Source organism: Varanus komodoensis, unplaced genomic scaffold (assembly GCF_004798865.1).
Source record: "Varanus komodoensis strain SLA01 unplaced genomic scaffold, ASM479886v1 scaffold82, whole genome shotgun sequence".
Classification (NCBI taxonomy): Eukaryota; Metazoa; Chordata; class Lepidosauria; order Squamata; family Varanidae; genus Varanus; species Varanus komodoensis.
In genome coordinates this window covers 331909-356579 of record NW_025336508.1, presented here as the reverse complement: position 1 = coordinate 356579, position 24671 = coordinate 331909, and the positions used below count along the sequence as shown (strand labels likewise).

At 59.5% G+C, this 24671-nt stretch overlaps 1 protein-coding gene across 1 annotated transcript in view; it reads right to left on the bottom strand.

Annotated features, from left to right (window-relative positions):
- The window catches only part of CLDN1 (claudin 1), a 20073-nt gene extending 1714 nt beyond the window's left edge, over positions 1-18359 (bottom strand). The window contains exons 1-3 of the mRNA XM_044456220.1: positions 18137-18359; positions 1827-1991; positions 1037-1121 (exon numbers count right to left, since the gene is read on the bottom strand). Coding sequence (XP_044312155.1) covers positions 1037-1121; positions 1827-1991; positions 18137-18359 — 473 coding nt within the window. The remainder of the gene's footprint in view (positions 1-1036; positions 1122-1826; positions 1992-18136) is intronic.
- Positions 18360-24671: the final 6312 nt, after the last annotated feature.

The following is a 24671-nucleotide window of genomic DNA, read 5'->3' as shown; positions in this document are numbered from 1 at the left end:
TAGAAATGTTATAATCATCATCATCATCATCATCATCATCATCTGTGCAGGATCAGCATTCGCGGCCTCTCTGCACTCATCCCGCCCTTGCAGGGCAACTTGCACAACTCAAAAGGCAGGTGGCACGAATCTGTCGCAAGACTGCGGGCGACTGGCCCCGCATGGCGAACGCCGGGCAGGCTGCCTTGCGTAAGCGGTGCCAGCCTCGCTCTGGCTCTCATGCCAAGCAGAAGTCCCTCCAGCCCCATCGGGGCACAAAGCAGGAGCTGAGCTGCACAGGTGTATATTGTGGATTGATTAGCCTGGACTTCTAACCCAAAGTGATGTGCGGGTGAGCTGAGGGCGCTCTCATGTGGCTGAGTGTTCAAGGGTCTCGCAGGGCAAGAGGAAAGCGGACCACTTGATTAAGCCATGCGCATGGATTCCAGAGCTGAAATCCCCAGGGACGAAGCAGCAACAGCCATGAAAAAATGAGGGGAAGGAAAGAGCAGAGGCATTCCCTTCCAAAACAGAGAGGAGCTCAGAGACGGGACGTGGGGGGTGCCTGCGTCACCCTTGGCAGCCTCTCCGGGGATGGTGATGGAAAAGCCCCATCTTGGCGGGGAGGCCTCCGTGGGGCTGAACCCAGAAACTTGCATGTTTCTAGACCAGAACGGTTCTCTTTCTATCTGCATGATGTGTACCAGATGAATCTGTTCCATGGATTGCCTCTCCCCTAGGACTGATACACAAATAATGCAACATATTCTCTCATTTTGAGCCCCACATGCTCAGGGGCTTCCCCTACCCAGGCTGCATCACTGGGTTGGGACCGCTGTGGTGAAGGCTCTTCTCTCGCAGGACTGGCACGTGCTTTCCATTCAAAATCAGCAAACGGATTAGCAAAATGCGCCCCCATCGCACCCACGAGGCAACCTTTCTGGTTACTCTGTACATGTGTCTCAGGGATAGCCTTCTGGGGTGTGGGTTCTGGGAGCAAATGAGAGAACTGCCCCACACCCGCAGCCCGGTCCCGTTGCGCAAAGGCGCCGTTTACCTGGTGTTGACTGGCGTGTAGGGGTTGAAGAAGTCCTGGGCAATGCGGTGTCCGTACCAAGAGGTGGCCACCAAGGCAGCGAACCCTGCAGGAGAAGAGAGGAAGGCCGCCCGTTCGTCAGCAGGGGAGGCTGCAAGGTGGGGGCCGGATCCACCGCGCGCAGCAGAGCCACGGGAGCGGATGCTTGTGGGTGCCCCCGCCTGGGTCATGCTGTGTCCACACACCGTGAGGAGCAGCCGGACGCCGCAGGGGCCCAGGAGGCAGGGCTGGGCCGGGATGCAGAGGGGCCCCTCCTCAGCTTCCTCCGTTCTTCCAGATGCCCCTTCTCCTCCTGCTGCTGCTACGCTTCAAATCGAGGCCGGCAGCCGAAGGAAGAGGCTGCAGGTGAACGTCTGCCGCCTCCCTCCCTGGTGGCCCAGCAGGAAGCCAGAGCGACCTCTCCCCCTTCTCAGTGGGATGGAGGCGAGGCGGACCCTTTGGCCCGTGCCTGCCAAACCGGGCCTTCAGGCGAGGGAGGGAAACGGGGGGGGGGGGGCGAGCCAGCCTGGGGCACCCGGGCCTAGTGCCCTCCAGATGGGCTGGACTGCAGCTCCCATGGCTCCGTGGAATGCTGGCTGGGGATGACGGGAACTGCAGTCCGGCACATCTGGAGGCTGCCAGGTGGAAGCAGGCAGCCTTCCTCTTTCCATGCTCCCCAGCCACGTTCCCACAAGGACAAACACCGCAGGCTCGAACAGGCTTGGCCGAGGGAGTCCCCGCCCCGACCGGAAGGGAGAAGAGATGTTCTCACCGGAGACCAGGAAGATGATGCCACCGAAGACGGCCATCCGCATCTTCTTGACCTCGTCCTCCTCCATGCACTTCATGCACTTCATTCCGATCATCGCGACGAAAGCACCGATGAGGCCCAGCAAGATGCTCGCCACCATCAGGGCCCGAGTGGCCTGCAGGCTGCCTGCCAGGGAAGACACGCCGCCAAGTCAGGCCGAGCCTGCGCTGGCTGCCCTGCCCTCCCGAGGCCAAGCCAAAGCTGCCCGCTCTTGTGATGCTACGCCCTGGTCCTCACTGGCGCGACGGCGGATCTCCCAGACACGGAACCAAGCCGGTCAGAGATCCCCTCCAGGTGGGCTTGACCTTGACTCCCATCACCCCCAGTCAGCGGATGATGATGGGAGCTGTAGTCCAACACATCTGGAGCGTGGTCGGTGGGGGAAGCCAGCCTCGTGTGATCCCACTAAAGGCAGCCAACATTCGTGCAGCAAAAACTCAGAGCAGGCCAGCAAGACATCGCGGGCGGAAGGCCAGCGTGCCGCCGAAAGCAGTGACGGGGCCGGCGGACCTCCCTGGCAACGGGGCCCATGCAGGAAAGGCCCTGCGGGAGAAGCCGGCGCTGCTCATTCCCAGAAACAGTCCATAGGGAGCAACTTGGGCACCATCCATTACGCACCCCCAAGTTGCCGCCGCGTCTTTCCCTCCCTTTGTGGGGAGCGGAGGCCGACTCCCTCCCTCCCAAGGATGCTGAGCACTCGGCCGGCTGCACCAGGCCAAGGCGGGTCATAAAGGCAACCCAAGTGAAGACTCCAGGAAACTGGGTCAAAGCATCAGGAAGCAGGAATTCCCACCTCCTGCTACAATTAGGGAAATCTCCTTCTGAAATCATCGGCGCTACGCTCAAAGGGAGGCATTGCTGATGGATTCTTATTTGTTTTCTCAAAACAAATCATTGCCTGATTAATTGGTGTTATGGAAAACATTTCAAAATCATTTCTACCCCACCGTTTGGTCCAGAGTATTCCAAGATGTTTCCAACATAAACAAACATGATTCCAATGACAACATTTAAACAAAAATAATGGGCAGTATCTGCCCACTAGGTGACAGCCTGGGAATGGAGTGCAGACTCAGATACCCATCGGCGCGAGAGGGTGTGTACAAAGGGTGAGAAAGGGTGACCGGCTGTGCCGCAATTCCGAGTTCCCCTCTGCAAACATGGCTGTGACTCAGTTTCTCCTTCAGAATGGGAAGAAGATCGGCTGTTGCGAAGTTGTCACACAGGCGCGGTCCCTTGGAAGGAAGCCCCAACCGTTTCAATGGGTCGGTTCTAAGGAAGTCGCCTACACCAGCTGAATCTTCCTCCCTGGCCTGGGAGGAAGCCCCATTGAACTCTGTGGGGTGGCTTCTCGGCAGGGCTCCACCAGGGCTGTGCCACTAAAGCGATAGGACAGCTCTGCTACCCACCCAGAGCCTGAGGGGGAGGAAGAGTTGCGCTTCTCCGCAACACATCACTCACTTAAGGCGCACTTTAATAGCTGGTCCTTTTGCAAGAAACTCCACGGACGAGTATCTGTTAAATGCAACTCTCATGCAACTCTCGTTCCACATAATGATGACACACTTACGGCCCGGGTGCATGTGAATAAAACACGGAAGGCTTGCGGGAAAAAACAGAGGCCTCGACCCCGGAATGCTGAATCAACGTGTGAAAGGAGTGGAAAAAGGGGCGGGAGAAGTTGAGTCAGAGGCTCCAGGAGTCCCACGATACCATCGCATCGCCTCCGTGCTCAGAGGCATTCTTGGCGCTCTGCGTCATGCCGATTGCCTCGGACGGTTCCCGTCTTGAGCAACACCGTTCCCGTCCCACAGCAGCGACACTCGCTGCGCCTGGCCCAGCATCAGCGTCGTGGCTGACTCTGGCTCTGCTCCTGCTCAGCGAAGCATGGCGCATGGGCCTTTCCCAGTACCAAGCAGAGTCTCACTGGGGCCTAGAGGGACACGCCTTGATCCCTCCAGACCAGGGCAGGCTGTGACGACCTGTGGGGCGACCACGAGCCGGGTTCCAGGAGACCGCCTGCTGGGACGGGCTGATCGGTGGCACTCTGGCAACGGACGTGGCAGATGCAGCATTCTTGCAGGCTCAAGGCTGCTGCAGGCAGAGGAGTTTTGCCGTGGCTCCCCAGAGACTCTGCGCAAGTACGCTCTCTTTTGAAATGCAAAGCGCATGGGTGGGCCGCAGGGACTGTGGGGAAGAACAGTGCGAGCAGGTACCGGGCAAGCACCTGCACTAGCGCACGGACACTCTTGGCACTCTGACGGACCAGCATCTGGCAGGAGCGGCGCTTCTGGGAGCTCGCGGGAGCCTTAAATTCTCTTTTTTCTGACATGCTGTGTGCTTAGGAACTTACTGGTCATGGAACGTTCTCCGCCCAGATGGACTCAGTGTGAGATACTTCACCGTAACATTAAACACACACACAGAATTAAAAGAAAGCTAATCTAATCAGTTGAATCTAATAGTCAGCCAGTTAAAGCTGTTTTCCCATCAACCAGGAGCTGCCTTCTCCAAGCAGAATTCATCCTTCGTCTCCAGTCCCTCACTGGAATAGATCCGTGCACGTGAGAATCCAGACCTGGAAGAGAATCCAGATCCAGAGCTGCTCATTAGCCCCTTCTTGTGGAGATTAATCCCTGCTCTGATGGAGCTGCGCCAACAGCACAGCCACCCCACGGGGGGCCCCACGGCACGGCTCGGGGCCAGCAGCATTTCGAGGGCTCCATCGGGGCCCCTCGAAATGCCTCCGGGGAAGTGGGGCGCATGCCTCAGGCCACACCCGCTTGCTCCCAGGGAAGGAATGTGCCGGGCTTACACCCGGCAGAGTCTCTTTGCAAAGCAAAGCTGCGGTCCTTTCGAAATGCTGAGGCTGCGGTGCTCACTGGGGCCTGCTTGTGAGCAAGCATGTTGAGGATTAACTGGAGTAAGGGTGGAGCGGCCCATGCGGGGTCATCCTCCCCCCGCCCCATGCACTCCTTTAAAGAGCAAAACAGAACTGATCTCCTGATTCTCTGCAGCCCACACCCTTTCCCAGAACAGGAGGTCGCCTCTGCTCTCCGCTTCTGTTTTGCCTGCAAAAGGACCGCCTGGGCTTGTTTGGATCACAAGTTTCATCTCGTAAAAAGCACTGCTTTTTTTGTTCAGGGTGTTGGCTTGAAACGGCTGATCGCCAAAGACAAAGAACATGCCAATCCCGAGGACTGCGGGGGCCGTTCCTCACATCATGGCTGCCGCGCAAGCCCCTTTCATCCGCCTGGCAGGAGGCGAGGCAGGTCTCCGCCAGCCGCATCGCCGTCATTTTCTCAACGGCAGCAGCCTTGCTCCCTCCTTCACATTTCGAGCATTACAGATAAAAGTGAGGTGCAATGTAGCACCGGAAAGAGTGGAGCGCCTTTCGCTGAAGGGAAGAGTTAAGAAGCCGGTGCCAGGACCGCGCGTGCAGCTCCCCGTTCGCACTTCAAGAAACGCTCGCAGTCCGCCTGCCCCTCTTTCTGCCCCCTGCCCCGAGATCCCGAAATCCTGCAGGCCTGACTGGCTGTCGCGAGCATCCCAGGCCACCGAAGAACACGGGAGGCTGCCTTGGGCAGGATCAGGCCCTGCTTGGCTCGTTTGGCCCAGCTCTGCTTGGCAGCCACGGCAAAGCTGAGCTTCAGGCAGGCTGAGCTGGAGATGCCCGGGGCCCGGCCAGCATCCCCGGGACCAGGTGCCCATGCAAAGCAGGGGCCTTGTGGCTGAGCAGGGGCCTCCCCGCAGTCCTGACTCTGAACGAAATTAACCAGCACATTCCAAGGGTGAGCACCTTTGCCCCAGTGGCTAGCGAATCCGTGGCACAGGGAGGCCGTGGCCAGTGGCCAAGCCAGCCAACGCGCTGAGAACGTGGTGTCTCCCGCGCACCACGGCCCACGCAGGGCTGCAGCAAAGTGCATGTGGCTGCTCGGGAGGGCAAGTGGGGGGGACGGGGGAGGGCCATTTTCCCAAGAGAGGAAACTGCCAATGGCAGGAGAGGAACGGCAGCCGTGGGAGGAATTTGTCTCGGATGCATCCAGCCACAGCTCAGGTTTCTTTCTGGTCCTTCTTGTGCTTCCTAACAAAACCGCCAGGACCAACCTTGCCACTGGGTTTAGGGAGTGCGCCTGCTGATTGCAGGTCTCTGGAGTTTCCCGAGAAACTGGCTAAAAAGCAAAAATTGGCTCATTGGCTCCTGTGCTGCCGGGGAGGATGGCCGTCTCCGTGCCTGCGCTGGCCAGCTTCTTTGGAAGAGTGCCCACGCCCCAAGATCGTGGCGTCCTTCCTGGGGCACGGCTGGCTTCCTGTCCCTCCCAGCGAGGCTGGTGCTTCCCTCCCAGGTGTCCCCCAAAGCTCGCAAGGGGAGCCGAACGTGGCTCCGTCTGGTCCGGCACTCTGCTCGCCGGCATGCTGGCCAGCCGGGGCATCCAAGAGGGGGGCCGTGCCAAGAACAGCGTCGTGTTTCGTGTCTGGAAGGTTGGTGAGCCCTCCCCCGACTCCGCCACAGACCCTCGCCTGGAGTCTTCCTCACCTCCCTCCGTTCTTCACTGCAGGGGCAGGTGCGCCACTGACCCGCCCTGCGGCCACTGGTAACAGTGGGCCCTGCTGAGACGGAGGGCCAGCGGGCTCCACCGTGAGGTGCCACCAAGTCGCCCCCAATTTGTGAATGAGCGCCCCAGCTGCTCGGTCCCCCGCTCTCCTGCTCGGCTCGTGGAAGCGCCTGGCTGAGGCTTCCTTGCTCCCATCATCCACCTCCTCGCTGGAGTCCCACTCCTCCTGCCTTTCCCTGCCACGAGTGTCTTCTCCGGGGAGTCTGGCCTCTCAGGGTGCAGCCAAGTGCAGCCGCCTCGGTTTGCCAGTTTTGCTTCCAGGAAAAGCTCAGGCTTGACTTGACCCAGGACCTGCTTGCTGGCCTCTCTGCCTGTCCAGGGTGTTTGCGAAGCTCTTCGGCTGGTTTTCTTCGCTGTCCAGCTTGCATGCCCAGACACAGTGATGAGGCAGACCTGGTGATGAAGGAGACGATCTTGGCCTGGGTCGCCAGTGAGACGCCCTCACACTTGGGGGTCTTGCCCAGTTTCTTCACGGCTGCCCTTCCGAGCCTCAGTCTGTGGATTTGACTTCACTCCCCCTTTGAGCTGACGGTTGAGCATCGGTTCAAGCCCCCGCGAAGCAATTTGCTCTACTCCAGTGTGGCCTTGAGCGTGGCTTGAAGCCTCACGAACTCTTTCGCAGGCCCATCCCCGCAGCCCCAGGCGCCCTGCTGCACCCTGCAAGTGGGGTTCTTATCTCTGAAGTCGGGCTGGATGCCCACTGGAATCCCAAAGGAAGCATTCGAACAAAATCCAGAACGATCCAGCCCAGCCCCTTTGCACTACATTTAATAAAGGCTTGAAAATCTGCACAGGAAATGAATTACAGGGTGAAAAACAGTAATTGTAGGTGAAGCAGAACGTTCAGAAATTACTTCAGGCCAAACCTAATACTTATCACATGAGCGAGTTATTTGTGTGCGTGGGGCTGGGGCCAAATGGACGGCTTCCTGTGACGCCCCCGTCCACTTGGGTAGACAAGGATCGCCAGTCAACCAGATCGCCAGAAAGGAGCCCACCCGCCCGAAGCTCAGTCTCAGCCGTGCGGCGTGGCTCAGCTCAGGCCTCCCAAATCCTAATTCCCAAGCAGATGTGCAAATTAATGCCACCCACGCCATTGCCGCGCTTTGGCGAGGGACACGGCTCGGTGGCAGACCCCCACCGCAAGGGGCCGATCTTCGGAGAGCAGAGATGCTGGCGGCTTGCTGGAGACCCAGAGAGCAAGCACCTGGCCGCACCTGAGCAAGCCATGGCAGGGTCTTCCCTGGGAAGGGGAAGGCCGGCCAGCAGGAATCTCTCAGGGACTCCAGCCACCCAGGGGCTGACCAGGGTCGTGGCCGGCTGCGCAGCTGCAGCGAGATCAGGCGGGAAGAGCGCCGGCGGCCGTCCAGCTGCCTGCACCCGCTGAGGCGAGGGAGGGCTTGCGAAAGAGGCACGGCTGCAGCGGCGAGGGCATTCCAAGTGCTGCCCCCCCCGCCGTGTCAGCTGTGTGGCCTAGTGGCTAGATTGCTGGGGAGCCGGGTTGCGGTCCCCCCTCAGATGTGAAGCTGATTGGGCCAGCCGTCGGCTCTCAGCTGCACCGACCTCGCAGGGCTGTTGTGAGGCTAACACAAGGAGGAGGAGGAGGAGGAGGAGGAGGAGGAGGAGGAGGAGGAGGGTTCTGCGAGCCACCTTGGGTTCCACAGAGGAAAAACAGTGGGATGCAGACAGAATCTAGACAGATATGCTGGAAAGAAGGCTGCCCGGACGGCGCGTGCAGAAGCTGGGCCGGGAGCCTGCGTGGCCTTCCTGGCCCGGCTGCGTGGCCGCGAGGGCCCCTGGCCCACTCCCGGCAGGGCTCAGAGCCGAGCGGCGGCGCCAACCCTGGTCTGGACCGTTCAAGGTGATGCACAGAGGAAAGTCAACGCACGTTCAGGGGGAAAGCAAAGCACTGCATCCCCCGGATGGGTTGCCCACAGCTCCCCGAATCCCCCAGGCAACCCGGCTGCCTGGGGGATGCTGGGCAGTGTAGTCCAACACACCCGGAGGGCAGCGGTTAGGAAGGGCTGCCCCGGTGGGACCGGGCCCAGATGCTCCTTGAGGTGGTCCACCTGCCACACCAAGGCAAACGCAGGGGCGCTTCTCAAACATGAAAGGGAAGGCGGTGCATTTCAGCGCCGTGTGGAAGTGCGTCTCCGGGCGAGTCGCGGGCCTTCCTCCGCCCGCCTACGGTGCGCCTTCCGGGCCCGCCATCCCTCCCGCTGCTGCTTCACGTTGACTCTGGACATCGGCTGGATGGCCTTTCGAGCGGGGGGCACCTCCACACTCGAGGACTGCCCCGGAGGCCCCTCAGAGAGACGGCCAAGGAAGACGCTATTCTGGCCCTTACCCAGGCGCCACGCAAACCAAGACGGCTCCTTGGAGGAAGATGCCGCTTGTTCTTGAGAGGTTGGTGAACCTGCGCAGGGGGAGGAGGGACTGTGGCCGCGTGTGGGCCAATGCACTGCGCACGATCATCCTGCAGGCCTGCCGGAGACCCTCCCCACCGGTGCCTGTCCCCTGCGGCCCGTCTCCCCTCTCCCATCCCACACCTCAAGGCGGCAGGCTAGGCTTCCCAGCCCGGTACCATCCAAGCTTGGTGGACAACCTTCCCAGCCGACAGGGTCATCCAACCCTCATGGAAGGCACCTGGCCGGAAAAGGCCGGCCAAGGTGCTTCACGGCCCCCGGCACGATGTCTCCCATACTGTTCTGAATTCTGGGCGGAACGGCCCTCCAAGCCAGTAATTTTAGAAGAATTTATATTTTTCCAAAAAAGCAGAGAGCTGCATCCCACACACAGGATGTGAGCGTTCGGTCGGGCACATTCCACGCCCTCTCTCAGCAGTGGCTCCCTGGTCCTGCTCCAAGCCTGCCCCTCTCGGAGCATCGCGGGGAGGCGGGGGGTTCTTTGAAGCGGCCCTTTGTCCTGCTTCTGGCTGCTCCCTTTTCTCCTCCCTTTCATGGAAGGCAAATTCCTGCGCAAAGGAAAGCTGCTGGTTCCAAAGGACTCCAGATGCGGTGCTGCTCTTGGAGGCGGTTAAGAGGGCGCAGCTTTTGCAAATAAATAAAATAAAAATGCAACTTGCCCCACCCTCGCTCTCCCATGTTTTCCAGGCACAACAATTCAAAGGCTTGCTTAATGCCAAGAAAACTCAATGCACTGGAGCGCGGTCAAGATGGACAAGAGGAGAGAGCGGACAGACGGCCTCTGCTCAGTCAGAGGCTGGCAAGCCCAGGGTGGGGCCCCCGTCCACGGGGAGCCGGACCTGCTGGGGCCCACAAACAAGGGGCAGCGGGGATGCCTGTGGCCGGCCTTGCCGTCTCCCGCAGCGGCTGCTCATGGTGCCCTCGCTTCTTGCACGCCGTGCATTGGTTGTCGCTACGTGCCGCTAAGACCGTGCCACCTTCTGAAACCAGCCCAGGTGGTTGAAAAAAGGTTCAGGAAAAACGTACTTGAATCAAAGCAAAACAGTCCCAGCCCCAGTCCAACAGACGTGCCTTCTGGCCCTTCCTCATGCACACACAGATGCGCCCGCCCCCCTCGCCTTCCCCTCTCCACAGCCAGCGCCTTCCTCGTGCCTTCAGGACTGCCAGCAAACGTGGGGCGGGGTGGGGCAGGCCCTCGCTGAGGGCCTCACCCCACAGGACCCCCGAGAAGAGTCTTTGCTCATCCCCACCATGGCAGGCTCTCCCCCTCGCCCTGCTAACGGGTGGCCACTGGACCCACACCTCCCCACGAGGCTCTCCGTGGCATGTCTGCCCCTCTTTCGGATGCCACGGCAAGAGTCTGTTCGGCGGTGCTGCTTTCAGAGAAAGAGCGGGACGCACGATGCCCCCCCACCCCCCGCTGGCTGTTTAGCCACAGTGCCCAGGCCAGAGGCTCTGCAGGGCTGGGGTCTGGCTGCTGAGCCGTCCAAGGCCCGGCATTCCACGGGGAGGTGTGTCCCAGAAAGCACGCCAAGACTTGCCCGGCATCCGTGTGCGCTCTCACATGCTCCCGAGGCTCGCGGAAGGCAAAGGAGGAGCATCTCTGGCCCACCGGCTGTCGGGGGAGAGTCACACCGAAGTGCTCCAGACCGCCTTGGCCATCTGATCCGTGCCCAGGACCGATCTTCCCCCGTGTGCCCCAGGACTTCCGAGCTCCTCATGCAGCGCTCTGTAGAAACCGCACAGGGGTCGGTCGGGAACGGAGTCACCCAGAGCCTCCTGGGCAGCGCAAAGGCCAGGGGCACCTTCTCCATCCCAGGTCTGCATCGCCGTGTCCTACTTTCAGGCACCAACGGGGAGTCGGAGGTGGCAGGCAGCTGGCGCTTGTTCGGGTAGCCACGTCCCTGTGCTTCCTCCGGCCGATGCAGCAGCACCGGGGGCGCCTTCCAGTCTGAAGGCCTTCCACAGCTCATGGAAGGGCAGAGCCTGGGAGGGGCACGGAAGCCCCCCGTCTGCTCTTGGACCTGGCTGGAGCAGGGGGGCACTGCAGCCATCTGGAGTCCTCCTCCGGGTCAGGACAGGTCTCCCCCAGCCTCCCTCCGGCTTCTTCCAAAGCGGCTCGTGCAGTTCCGTCTCCCTAGATCCCCCGTGCAGCCAAGGCTTGCAGAGCGATGGGGCAAGTGAATCACGGGGGCGCCATCCCCCCATTCAGCACGACACCTGCGGACCCACTGTCACCCGCTGTGCAGAAGTGGCAGGGACTCCTCCACGAGCGCGTCTACCCGTGGGGAATCTCGCACGTGTCCTTGGGCGCCTTCCGCAGCTGCCACATCATTGCTTTGCTTCACTGCCTCTGCCACGAACTTGCTGCATCCCCCAGGCCAGGCTTCCCCATGGGCATCCAAACTGGCCTTTGGTGGGCCACGCCTGCCCACTGAACCCCACACGCCTCGTGAAATCTCCGAATGGGGTGATCTGCCGGCCTCTGCTGCCGCGACAGACCAGTCTGGCCATCCAGGTTGCTCTTTGACTCTGATCTTCGAGTGCTCTGTTAATCCTCAGGTAGGATCTTAGAACATAGAAATATAGAAACAGCGCGAGTCAGAAGGGGTCTCCCAGGCCATCTAGTCTGACCCCCGGCTCCAGGCGGCTCCGCTCATGACAGGCCCACCATGCGCATGTCCAGCCTGTCCTTGAACCCCCGCACCGATGGGGCCTCAGCCACCTCCCATGAAGCCCATTCCATCGTAGCTGAAGAAAACCTGTGGAGACCATCCCTCCCACACCCCTGTTCGCGGCACGTTCGTGGCTGAAGGTGGCCCCGGAAGGTTAGCAAGGAGCAGAGCTTGGTGCCGCCTCAGACTGGGCTCTGCTCCCTCCCTCTGGGCGGAGGGGCGGCTGCGCATGAGCCGAGCTCCTTCTGCCAGGCAGGCGCTCCCAAGGGCCCCCGCATGGAAGGACGTGGCCAAGGATTCCGCGGGCTCCGCGAATCAATGTGCCGTGAAGCAACACCAGGGGGGTGTGAGGAGGACTCATGCCGTCCAGACTCATGCTGCGGAGCCTCCGTTTTGCAGCTCCAGAGGGCAGGCACCTGAGCCTTCCTCTTCTTCATGAGGCTGCAATCGCCCACTGGCGAAGAAGCTACCCTCTTCTTCATGAGGCTGCAATCACCCACTGGCTGGGGAACGCTGGGGCCAGGGGGCCCTTTCGCTGGCCAAGCAGGGGCAGGATTGGGCCCTTCATCCGTGGGCTGCTTGCCACTCCCTCTGACCATTTGTTGACGAGCCTGCAGAGGTCTCCGTGTGGGGCGCTCTGGGGTGGGACGGCACAGAACTGGCGCTCAGAGCTGGCAGGCGTTCCGTATCCCTGAAGAACGGATGGTCGTGGTGCCAAAGGAGCTCCTGAGCTCGGATTGGGGGGGGGGAGGATTTTCAGGGTATGTGGAGGAACAGCTCCAGCGAAGTAAATACTCCTCTCCCCCACACAGGAGAAAAATGAGCCTGCAAGTCCATGGCATTTGCGCAACTCAGAAAAAGCGGGTCCGCTGTGCAGTCTGCAGCTCCCATCCACAGAAATCCAAAATTATGTGGAACTGTTATAGATTTCTCTCCTGTCCTTAGTTTGGACTGCAAGTCCTTCTTTCCCAGCCAGCATGGCTGCCAGAACCCTTTTATCCATGCAAGTATTTCCTGAGTGGCCTGACAGGGTTTAATTGGTGTAACTCCGCTTCTCCAACCTCGTATCCTCCAGAAGCGCCTGCCTGCGACTCCCAGACTCCAGCCGATTTTGAGAGCACCAGGTTGGAAGAGGCAGCCACAGCTTGATTGCTGAATTTCTGAACTCTTTTGCTTTTTTAAATCTACTGTTCACCATATAGAAATCCACTTTGTAAGCCAATAAGCAATCTGAATCGGGGTTCCTTGGTGTTGCTTGTTTCAGAATTTGTTTTGCTTCCACCTTACAAAGCTGAGGCATCTTGCAGATCAAGATTTTGAGTTTCCCCGGATGTTCTTATCTGGTTTGGAAGGGAATATTGGTGGGCATGCAGGGACAACTGCAAGGTCCATGTCTGGGCCTGCTTTGTGGGTGCACAGATGCCTTCCCTTCCCGGCAGTCCTTACTCTGGAATCCCGACAATGTTCGGGTTGCTTGCTAGAGACGCCGCCCCACTGAGCAGCCTTTCCCCTGATGCGCTCTCCGGGTCAATTACCTCTATCCTGTTTTGAAGAATTTGCAATGCAGTCACTGTCTGCAGCCCAGAGCTAAATCCCCTCTTTGCTTCCCCGAGCGGTTGCTGTGGGAGGAAGAAGAGGGCTGGGATGGCCGGGCGGCGCTCAGCCAGAGAGGGCGCTGAGAATTTCGGGCATCCTTGGAAACATGGCTGAGCCAAAGAATTCCCTCTGCCATTTTCCAACCCCGTTGCGACAGGGAAAGGCAGCCATTTTTCAAGTGTTCAGTGATGGGATTGTAACGTTTTCTCAGGAAGAACCTGGCAGACCTCCTGAGCTCCGTTTGGCCGGGGGGGCGGGGGGCATTCCCTTCCCCAACAAAGCCCCTTAGAAGAGCACATTCTGGGGAAATTAAAATGCCAGCCACACTTGGATCCAGATTCCCCGAGGGCCGAAGTGCAGGGGCTAAGAGTGCTGGGCTGGGATGCAGTCCCCGCTCAGCCATGGAGCGCACTGGAGACACCGGGCCAGTCACGCCCTCCCAGCCCAGCCTCCCTCACAGGGCTGTTGTAGTGAAGATAAGACGGGGGGAGGGCAGGGGAGGAGGAGGAGGAGGAGAGTCACCTCGGGTTCCTTGGAAGGAAGCAAGCTGGGGCATAAACAGAAGAAGCAAGTGAGCATCTTGACCTCCGTGCCCAAGCGCATGACGGCGAGTGCCGCATGGCGGAGAAGTGCAAGCGAGGAAGGTGCTTCGGCATCCGCTTCTGCCCCCTAACTGCCCCCAGCGGGGCTGAACTTTCAATGGCCCGAACGTCCTGGCACTGACACGCCGCAGAGCTCACAGGCAGCCCCTCCTTCCCCCCGTGGTCCAAACCCGGCTGGGGAGGGTGGTCACAGCCGGATTGTGCGCTCCGAATGTGGGGGAGCGCAGCCCAAGGCTCCCCCTGCCGCGGCCTGCGATGCGGCCTCCGCCCCGCCTCGGATGCGAGGGACGAGGGCCTTGGCTGTCCCGCGCGGGCTCGGCCGGATGAGGACGCCGAGCGCTGTCAGCCCGGGCGTCAGGCCTCTGCCAGGGAGGGGCTGGACTCTCACGGCCGCAGCCCAGTGGTGGGCAGGCTGGGGGCAAGGGAGTGGGGCCAGGCGCCAAACGCAGAGCCCTTGTGCCCCAAAGCTGAGCCTCGGGGGCAACATTTCGGCCTTTTCGGATGGAGGAAAGTCATGCATAAGCTGGGAATGGCACTGAGACAGGCGAGGGGCAGGAGAGGGGAAGGGGCATGGCCTTGGGGGAGCCCGGGGGCAGATTTTGTGACCCCAGCGGGACCAGGATGGGGCCAAGGTCCTTTGGTGCGAGCCCTGTTCTACTTCCAGCGCTGGAGACACTCCAAATCTGAGTGGGCGGTGTAAACAGGTGTCCCGCAGCAGCAGGGGTTGGACTCGATGGCCTTCCCGGCCCCTTCCCACTCTGCTATTCCACGATTCTGCGAAATGGGCTGATTTGTCTTCCAGAAATGCAGTCCCTGGAGACAGGAGGTTCTGGAACCCGGACGGCCAAGTGGGGGGGGGGGGGGCTCTGCCGCCTGCAGGCCTCCCTCTGCCCTGCCCAGGAGTTGTCCGCAGTGCTGAGCTCCCTCCCGCACATGGGTTCACCCCCACGGGGCCCCCAGGGAGCTCCGAATAAATGCAGCCATGGGCAGAGGTGTCCCCACCCCGCATTCCACGTGCCATTTTGTAAAAAGGACCCCTGCTTTTCCGGGCGGCCTTCTCCTCCCTCGGAGAGCCCGAGTGGCCTCCCGTGCTTCTCTACCTCGCCGCTTCTTCTCACAACAACCCCGCCGGGCGGGTGAAGGGGAGAGTCACCACGCAAGCTCCGGGGCATGTGGGGAGATGCCGGTTCCCGCGTCCAGCTCTCTCACCCCGACGCTCCGGCTCCCGCCACCAAAGACCTCCAATGGAGATCGTGTGCCAGGGACCTGGCCCAGGCTGCCCCTCCTAAACAGAGCCGGGCGGGGGGGGGGCGCTGCATCACGCCAGGCCGCTCCTGAGAGTGAATGCACAGCACTGATGGCCACCCGGGGCACGGAGGGGCCCGCTTGCCCAGGCCAATCACGCCCACCCCCCGCAGCATTCCTGCTACAGCCCGGGGTCCTTTTCTCGGGGGGGGGGTGGGGGGACCTGCGGGATGAGCCTTTCGGGAGCCCCAGTGCCACCGGGTGGTTTTTAAGGACCCCCGTGGCACAGAAGGCGTCGTACTGCGGTTGCCAGCTAGGCAGAGCGCCACGGCCCCCAAGTGCCGGGGGGGTGATCCGAGGCACGGCCCAGGCCCAGCGTCCGCGAGGAGAACCTGCTGGCACGCGTGCCGCTCAGCCCCTTAAGCGCTCAGACCTTGGGCCACGGCTCCCTTCGGAGCCGGCACCTGGGGACACCTGGCTAGTGCCACCCCACCCGGAAAGGACCCCATGACCCACAGAGCACCACCTTTGTGCCAGATGCCAGGAAGCAGGCAGCCGGCGCGGCACGGGCTCCCGGGAGCCTCCTTTTCGTGCCGGAGGCTCTGGGGGCACGGCACCCTCTCGTCGGAAAAGCGGCTCTTTCTGGCCGGAGCTTGTGCCAGCGGGCCAACGCAGTCAGCTCAGGTCGCAGATAAACTAAAGGATTTTCTCTTTCCTCCCAACTTTGAGCTCCCTTCTCCTTCTCCATGTAAGACGGTGCACATACACACGACATGGGACATCATGCGCCATCATCATCATCATCATCAATTTCATGCCCATACTGACCCAGAGCCAAGGCTCTCCGCGCAGCCTACAGCATGCCAACCAGCCCTCGCACGCCCAGGTTTGAAATGTGCAGATTACAAGTGTAGAGTTTTTCGTAAAGATGCTCAAAATACGCTTGAATGTATGCATTTCAAAAGCCCACTTAACAGAGATGTACGTTTGGAAGCATGAACGTGAAAAATACTCACACTTTCATGCCAATAAAGAAGAAAAACATGTGATCTGAGGTGGTCACACGTCAGAGCGAGCTTCAGGGGGAAATTTAGAGAGCCGAAAGACGCTTGTGATTCTCTGATTCACACATCCCTAGCTAGAGAAAGTACACACGGCCACACTGGACTGCAGCGATGCTCACAACTTCACCTGCCCATCCGCGGTGAGCGCGCACGGCCAGTTCCACCTGTTGGTGCCCTTCCTTGCACCCGGGGCCAGCCAAGAGGCAAGAGTGTCCCTCCACGGGTCCGTGCACCCAGTTAATCTCAGCCTGGCAGCCACGAGGAGGGGCTTGCGAACACTTCTCTTCTCTCCTTGGCGTAAACAACAAAGCCAGCCGACCTGTTCCTCTAGGAACGGCGTGAGAACGGTGCCAGGAAATCCCGCTGAGCTCCAGAGTCTGTTCTTTGCTCATTGCGTTGGCGCCTCACTAGACGCTCTGCCTCCTTCCTCCAGAAAGAGCCGGTTGCACAGGTCTGCGCTTGGCCGGCCACCTTTCCGTGTCTCCCCAGAGCCTCTCCTGGCTGTGGGGCCCTCAGGAAGGATGCTTCAGCGGTCCCAAGCTGACCACTGCCACGGTGACCTATTGGCTTGCCCCCGGCCCCAATCCGCACAGCCATCCAAGAGGAGAGGGGGCCACATGTGGAGGATGCCGTGCCAGGGCCACACTCTTGCCATGGCTTGCGTGCTCAGAGGGCTGGTGGACAGGCATCAAAACCAGAGGAGGTGGACAGGGGAACGGGAGACCACAGAGTGACAGGCGAGCCCCCGCCTGAGGATGCGCCTTGGCAGGTGCCCACCTGCGCAGTGACTCTGGCTCCGCTTCCCTAGCCACCTTCCGTGCATCCGGCCCGCCCTGCGTTACATCAGGACTGGTTTGTCTCGTCACCGTGCTCAAGAGCACCCCCACAACCTCAGCTTTGAAGCGTCAACCTCCTAACTCACTCAAGGAGGCTCAGAAACACCCCAGAAGCAGGGATCTAAAATGGAAGCTGGCATTTGGGGTGCAAACGTTTCGGCAGAGCCATCTTTGCAACTCTGATTGCTGCTCACGTCACCTGAACCAAACTCAGGAAAGGCAAAAAGCCTCCCCATGAATACATAAAAATTTGGCTCTTTGGAGTCGAAACAAAAGATGTTAGACAGGCAGATGACAAAGTTGAGAAAGAAGTTAGACAGAAAAAAACCTGAGATCAAACGCATTTGAAATGTTCCGCACGCCCTGGTCTTCCAGAGTTTGAATGTTCCTGATGATTCTGAAGCTGCCAAGTGTGGCAGGTGAAATCCCCTTGGAGGCCAACGGTTACCTAATGCCACCAACCAGGCTTCCCGGATCCCCCGTGCCAGTGCACGTCACCTCTCCAGGGTCGCCCAATTCTAACCCACACAGAAGGCTGTCTCTCCCAGGGGGCTGTTTCTCAGCTGTGCAGGTTAAGAACCTGGCATGCAGAGCGCCAGATTACACAAGGGAGAGGAAGCAGAGAGATGGGGAGGGGGGGCTGCTGGATTTATATCTGTTTTATGGACTGCTTTTAGGCACCCGTCAAAAAGATCCAAAATAGCTCCGACGTGCCTTGGATGGACTGGCCCAGCTTGGACAGAATTCTCCACTGGGGACCCTGACCACCAAACCAGGGATGCAGAAACTGTGTCACCAGGGGCCCCACCCCTGAGGCGTAGCTTGGACAGCGGTGGAATTGGCATCCTGCATGGGCACTGCGCCTCCTCATACGTCCCGGTGATCATTTTCTAGCCCCCCGGAGTGCTACAATGGGGAGCAGGGGCAGAGTGGGGTCCGGATGCCGGAGACCAGAGTCCCGCCCTGCCTCCTCCGTAGGCTCCTGGGAAGCCTGGTGTGAGTTACCAACCTCCAGCCCCACTGGTGAAGAGGGAAGATGAGTGGCCTGCCTCCCAGGGCTGTCATTTAGGAGCACAAGATAATGGAGCCTTTGAGAGAACCTGAAGGGCGACGGTGCCCAGCCCGAGGGGAGCCCTGCCTGCAAGCCCTTCCTCTCTCTTGCTCTCCTGTATTGGTCGAGAGCGACGCACATCTGCCGAAGCGCCACTCACCCTCCAGCTTGAGCAGGGAGTCGTAGACCTTGCACTGCATCTGGCCCGTGCTTTGCATGACGCAGGACATCCAGAGGCCCTCGTAGATGGCCTGGGCCGTCACGATGTTGTCCCCGGCGTACGAGGAGATCTTCCACTGCGGCATGGCTGTGCTGACCACGGTGCCGATCCAGCCGATGAACGCCAGGATGAAGCCCAGCATCTGGAGGCCTCCGCTGGCCATCTCGGCACGGTGGATGGAGCTCTCGGGAGGATGCGAAGAAGCGGCTTCGCGGCGGGAGCCTTCTGGCGCACAGGCAGCTGAAGCAAGGAGAGCAACTGCCGGTCCCTTTCGACTTTTGTAATCCAAGAGGTTTCGCGGCTGCTTGCTGGGCTGAGAAGCCACCTGCAGGACTGCCGAACGGAGCACCTCTGGCTCTATTTAAACCGGCGTTCTGGGAGAGCCCCCTGGTGGTTTCGCTTGAGTTTGCGCGCACGGCCGGGCTCCCTTGGAACATCCGGCACCACCGAGCGCCTGCGGCCAAGCCCCGGTGGATCTTGTCCGTCTGCCTGGTTTTTTAGTGCAGCGAGTCTCTGGAAATGCACTGAGCCGGCACAGAGCCTTTCCTCGGCATCTTTCCCGAGCCTGTCACAGGGCAGCACCTCTTGCGCATAAGGCACTCTCTGGCCCAGTGACGCATCCACTCCGGGATCCACCCTGCCCCGTGCCGGCATTCAGGCAGGGCCCCAGCCGAGCTGCAGGCGCCCCTTCTTGCTCTCGGGTCTGTGCCGCTCGTCGCGATGCAGCTGAGATGGCGCCCCCTCTTTTCCCCACTGCTCTGGGGCGCCTCGCGGCAGCCGGGTCAGCTTGGCGCTCCCCGGGTCGCCCGGGGAGTCCTCTGGGTGCCCCCACCCTCCCAGGCGAGGCCGGCCGGCCCTGGCCTTGCACCTGCAGGGCCCCATTTATGGAAGGGGAAGGGGAAGGAGAAGTCTTTTGACAAAGAAGTGCCTTTAGGTGTCAGGAAAAACATTCCATCGCCTCTTTTAGGAGTCCCACATACTTTAAATATTTCAAAGAGCTGCTTGAGGTTTTTCAGCCTTCATTCTTCAGTTCCACTTTTTAGTCCAACGTTAGACACCCGTGCTGAGTGCCCTGCGCCACATCTTTTCCTTACTGAAAACCGCACCATAATTAAGAGATGAAAGCCGGTGTTCGGAGCACCAACAAAAAGCCCTTTAAAAATATTGAGAGAAACAAAACAAATGCGTGTCACTCTCCCTGTGACTGACGATGGGTGCGGCACTTGGACCAGACCGTGATATAAATCACTTTGGTTTTGTTGCATTTAAAAGATGCCAGTGCCTACAAAACAAGTTATCTATGTGCCATGCAGTAAAACGAACAAACACAGTATAAAGGGCAAAAACCACATCATCATAAAATAGCACGATAAAACCAACACAATAATGCACAGAAGCAGATGCAAAAGTCAACATGATTGAAATACAGCACAAAGCCAGCCCGAGATGACACGGCACAAGAAGCGTTATCCTGACATGGTTTGGGCTAGAAATAATAGAAGGAGTTAAAATCCTAGTATGTCGGGGGAAGTCACACGGCAAAAGGTTCACAAGGCCTGGAGAAGAAAGGAAGCCGAGCTGGGGCCAAGCACACCTGCCGGCAACCGTGCTTTGCTGCTGGTAGCCAGAGGGGCATTGTGGAAAGCCCCCTGTCCAGGAGCTCCCTCTGGCCCACTGACGGGGTGGGGGGCACTTGGGGAAAGGGCTTCATGGAGTATCTCGGGGCACGGGCAGGCATTGGGGGTGTGCCCATTGGACTGCATGGCTGAGTTGCGAGTCAGACCCGGACTGCTGCAGGAGAGCTCTCAGGCTCTTCCTCGATTTTCAAAATAATCCACAATGGAAGATGCCGCTCAAATTAACAGCAAATGTAAGAACCAAAAGCAAAACTGCGGTGGTGCTTTTCGAAAGGGCCAGGCTCCATCCTGGATGTTCAAGGGGCTAAATTTGAAATGAATTCCATGTGCCAGGCTGCAAAATCTCAGGCTGGCCCCTCACCCCAGTTTTGGGCTCCCCACAGCTGTGAATCAGACTTCCTACCCAGACTGGCCTGAATCGGAAGCCCTCCTCAGGCACCCGGAGAAGCGGGTCGGGGAACCGGCTCCACTCAACCAGCTGCGCTTCGCATGCGCACCTGCACCAGCCAGGCCCCACAGCACATGGGTGGCCACACATGCGCAGCTGCCCACGGCAGGCATGGGCCCCGATCGGGTCAATCAGATCCCCGAAGGAGCGCCTCCTTCCCTGTGTCCCCCACCCCCGCCCCTTGAGATCTGAGGCAGAAGCCCCGCTCCGGGAGCCGTCCTTGAAAGTGTCAGGGGGTGGCACCCCGACTGTGGAACATGCTTCCCAAAGAGGTTTGCCTGGTGCCAACGCTGCTTTCCTTCCGGCATCAGGCAAAGCCCTTTTTATTCTCCCAGTAATTTAATTGTTAAATTGTTTTAACTTGTGGTTTTACACCACATTGGATGCTGTGCTACTCCCAGTCTTGCTTCTGTTTTTATTTTATTTTATTAATGGTGTTGTAAGCCATCCCGAGACGTCTGTGATGGGACGGTACAGAAAAGTTTTAGATAGATAGATAGATAGATAGATAGATAGATAGATAGATAGATAGATGCTCATGGGGGCAGCCACACCTGGACACTGGAGAGCGGGTCACTTGCCCCAATGCCTGAGCGGGGCTCACGCCTGATCCCAAGGCGGCCCTCCCCAGCTTTCTTTCCCACATCAATGGCACACTTGCTCGCGGGGTGGGAAAGAGGCACAAGGGCGCTTTTCATGCCAGGTGTGGAACGGCGCCCAGCTTAAGCGCTGCCCCCTCTCTCCCAGCCCCCCAGACTATCTCCGTGCTGGGAAATGGCTGCTGCCCTTCGCCCTCCACCGCAGAATCCCCCCAGGAGCCGTCGCAGACATGGGGTCCGCCCCACTCCGAGGCAAACAAGCCTCGACAGCCAGCAGCCGTGCCCTGAAATGCGAGCGGGTCCTTGTTTTGAGCCGGGCGGGCGGGCGAGGACAGTGCTTCATCCTGATGACTGGGGGGATTTGCCCAGGCGGCTGCAGCACTTTGCAAAACAAGCCCGCTAAGTGGTGCTTACCTGCCGGGGCGGCTCAACCACAGAGGGGATTCGTGAGGGGAAAACAACAGCCTCGTTTAGTAAACAGAAAACAAGCAGCCCCTCTCTGCTCCCTGCTGGACTGTCCCCTCTCTGGAGGCCTCTAGCGATGCCTCCAAAAATCTCCCCCCGTTTTGCTGTTCAAACTGCTTGGCTTTGTTGCTAAACCGCCACGGCCACGTGCAGCGCTGAGCGCTGCTAAGGTCTGACACGCTGGGCCAGGCCAGGGGGGTGTGCGGCTCACCGACTGGCCAGGCCGACAGCCGACGCGCAAAAGCCCCGACAGCACTTCACACCGGTCCCTTCGGGAGCCGAAAGGAATTCAGTCTTGGCTAATTCCAAGAAGCACCACATGATTGGACTCTCAGACCTCTTGGGGAAATGGGGAGGTTGGAACGTAGATGCCGGCCAGGGTTCAAACACTTCCAGATGTTGTACTGTAGTCTGGCAGTTGAAACTTGTCAAAATACGTGTATTCATTGGAGGGAGGGAGGGAGGGATCGATGGATGGATGGATGAATATCCACCCTTACAAAGAGCCTGGGACACATAATAAGTTAACATAAAGCACAGCACACCATCTAAATGGCACTCAAACCGCGTCTGCAGAAACTTTGTAACTCAGAAAAGACCAGCCTCCCATGCAATCCAGAGGTTGGATCCACAGAAATCCGAACACGTTTGCGTCTGTAGTGGATTTCTTTGTTTTGCTTGCGGAGAAGGGGATTTTGTGCATCATTTCTGATATTTTTAACATTTGAACCCTGCCTTTCATGGCAAAAGATCAAAGCAGCTAGTGATGGAGCAATGAAAGCGACAGGGGGAAAATCCTCCGTGTGCAGTGAATGCGAGTGAAAGGAAAGGCCAGCAGAGAGAATCCGGCGTGCCACAAAGGCCGCATGATTCAAGGAAGCCCGTACGGTACAGGCAGGCCAGGAAAGGATGCCGAGCCCCCCGCTCTGAGCACCCTAACGGCCAGAATCTTTCGCGACTGAAAAGGGCTCCCTCTAGGCCAGGGGGGTGAGGCTCAGCCACATGGGCCAGATCCAGCCTTCTGGGGCTCCCGGGGGGCCACGACTCCTTCCCCGGCCCCATCCCTCCCCCAAGCACTGGTCATTTGCTGGTGTCCCAGTTTGTCGGCTGCGTTTTCTCCATTCTAACAGTCTGAAATGCATGCATTTGAACCAAAATTCAGGAGAAGAGCTGGTTTTTCCTGGAGTTAAAGAAAGCAGGTTGGTACACGATGGCATCAGAGGGGAAGCCCAGCCGATTCCACGTTTGGCACGGGGTGGGGAGCAGGGGCGATCCCTCGGTGGGTTCCATGGGGCGCAGCAATGGTGTCTTGTCTGGTCAAGGCGAGTTTTGCACACCTTCAACCTGCCACAGACGTGTCTGTTCGATTTATGCGTCAGCCTAAAGTGGCCGAAAGTACAGGAGGTTCCATATGGGATCTCTCCTCACGTGCATTTTCCAGGCAGCTCTGGGGCTGAGAACAGCACCGTAAAATTCAGGGAAGGGCTTCAGTCATGGATGACTCAGAAGAGAGCCAGCAAGCAAGTGAGGCGGCTTCCTTTCCGAGCAGGACGCACAGAATTCTCTCTTGTCCCTGTTAAGTCTGTCGAAAAGGGAGGTAAAGCGGAAAGCAGGCAGGGAGGCTCCACCAAGCCATATCCAGGGGCAAATGCCCTTTCACTGGGAGGAAGAGCTTCCTCCCTGCCCCACACCTGCCCCGTTGCCTCGGCCTTGGGTCCCTCCGCAGCACAGGAAGGAGCCCGCCTTCCGCAGCGGACGATCGTTTCTCGAGGTGGATTTTCCTTCTGGAGTCTCCACCCCGAGCGGGCCGGTTCCTCTCTCTCGCTGCACTGTTTGTGCTCTGGGCCCAACCGCAAATGACTGTGAGGCAGCAGCCACGGATAAGCTCACCCCGAGACTGTCCAAAACATTGACCTCACGCTGCCGACACTTGTTTGGGTGGCTGCAGCGGCACGCGGTGGGTCTGCCCGAGCCTCGGCTTCAAAGTCCCAGACTTGTTTATGCCGAACAAGGTAGTCTGGGAAGCAGCAACAAGCAACCGGAGATAATCCCGGCACGGCAGGTGCCCCCCTGCCCGCCCGCCCGCCCACCCATGCTGCAGCACAAGAAAAAGGGGACTATTCCCCATGAAGGACGCAGCCAAGCCCTTCTTGGGGTCCTGCTCTCGAGGGGGCGTGTGCTTCCGGGGCTCCCCAACTCCAGACCTTGGGTCGGAGCCCCGGCTGCCACTGCTTTGGTGTCAGGCCAAGGCTGTGCACTTTTCTGAAGCTGCCGATTAGTTCTAGCTTTTCATCGGCAGCGGGAGGCCCGTATTCGTGGCTCGAGCGCTGCCTGACCATGTCGGTGGTTCTGTTTCACGTCCGCCTGGCTGCCTGTTGTGCCAGAGCCCAAGGGAGCGGAAAGTGCCTTCGTTCGCTGAGCGTCACAAGCGTACCTCGGAAATGGTCCTGGGGGACACGGCTGGCCTGGCCCTGCCCCACCTGGCTCGGGGCGAGGGCCCGCCTCCTGTGCCCTGGCCAATGGAGTGCAGAGGCTCGAGCGGGGAGCTGGGCCAGGGATCCCCCCCCCGAGCCCTCCCCTGCTTTTGGCCCCCTGGTCCACCCTGGTCTCCTCCTGGCTCACTGCGCAGCCGAGGAAGTGGCTCCAGCCCTTCGCGGAAGGATGGCCCAGAAAGCAGGGCTGCTGCCTCCTGCTCTGCCCAGTGGCTGCTGGGCTTTGGTGCCCTCTCTTGCCCATGGCAAGGTTTTCAGTCGCCATGTAAAGCCACGGGGAGGGGAGAGGTGGACTGAAGGGCCGCGGTGTGGCTGACATGCCCCGCTTCCTCCTGCTTCGTCCAAGTTGCCCCATGGAGTCCGTGGGAACGGCACGCAGGCACCCGGAGGCGTTTTGGGTGGGGTGAGGGCATGAGACCAAAGCCGAGCTCGTTCGTGCCACTGCATTTCCGACCACCGCACGTGGTGAGGAAGCAGGACAGTGAAGAAAGCTGAGAACAGGAACATGGATGTCTTTGAAAGAAGGTGCTGGGGAGAGCTTTGTGGACGTCTGGACCCACAGAAAGCCAGACGAACGGGCCCAGGATCAGGCCAAGGCAGAGCTTTCCCAGAAGCAAAGATGACAAAGCATCATGAGAAGGCGAGGCCCCTGGAAGACCATCATGCCAGGGAAACATGCAGGCAGAAGAAAAAGGGGACACCCGGCTGGGAAATGGACGGCTCCAGCCTGGAGTCTGCGAGGGCTGGGCAGGGCTGTGACGATGGGAGGATCTGGAGGGCCTCATTCGGAGGGTTGCCCTGAGTCGGAGATGAGAACAAGACGACAACGAGAAG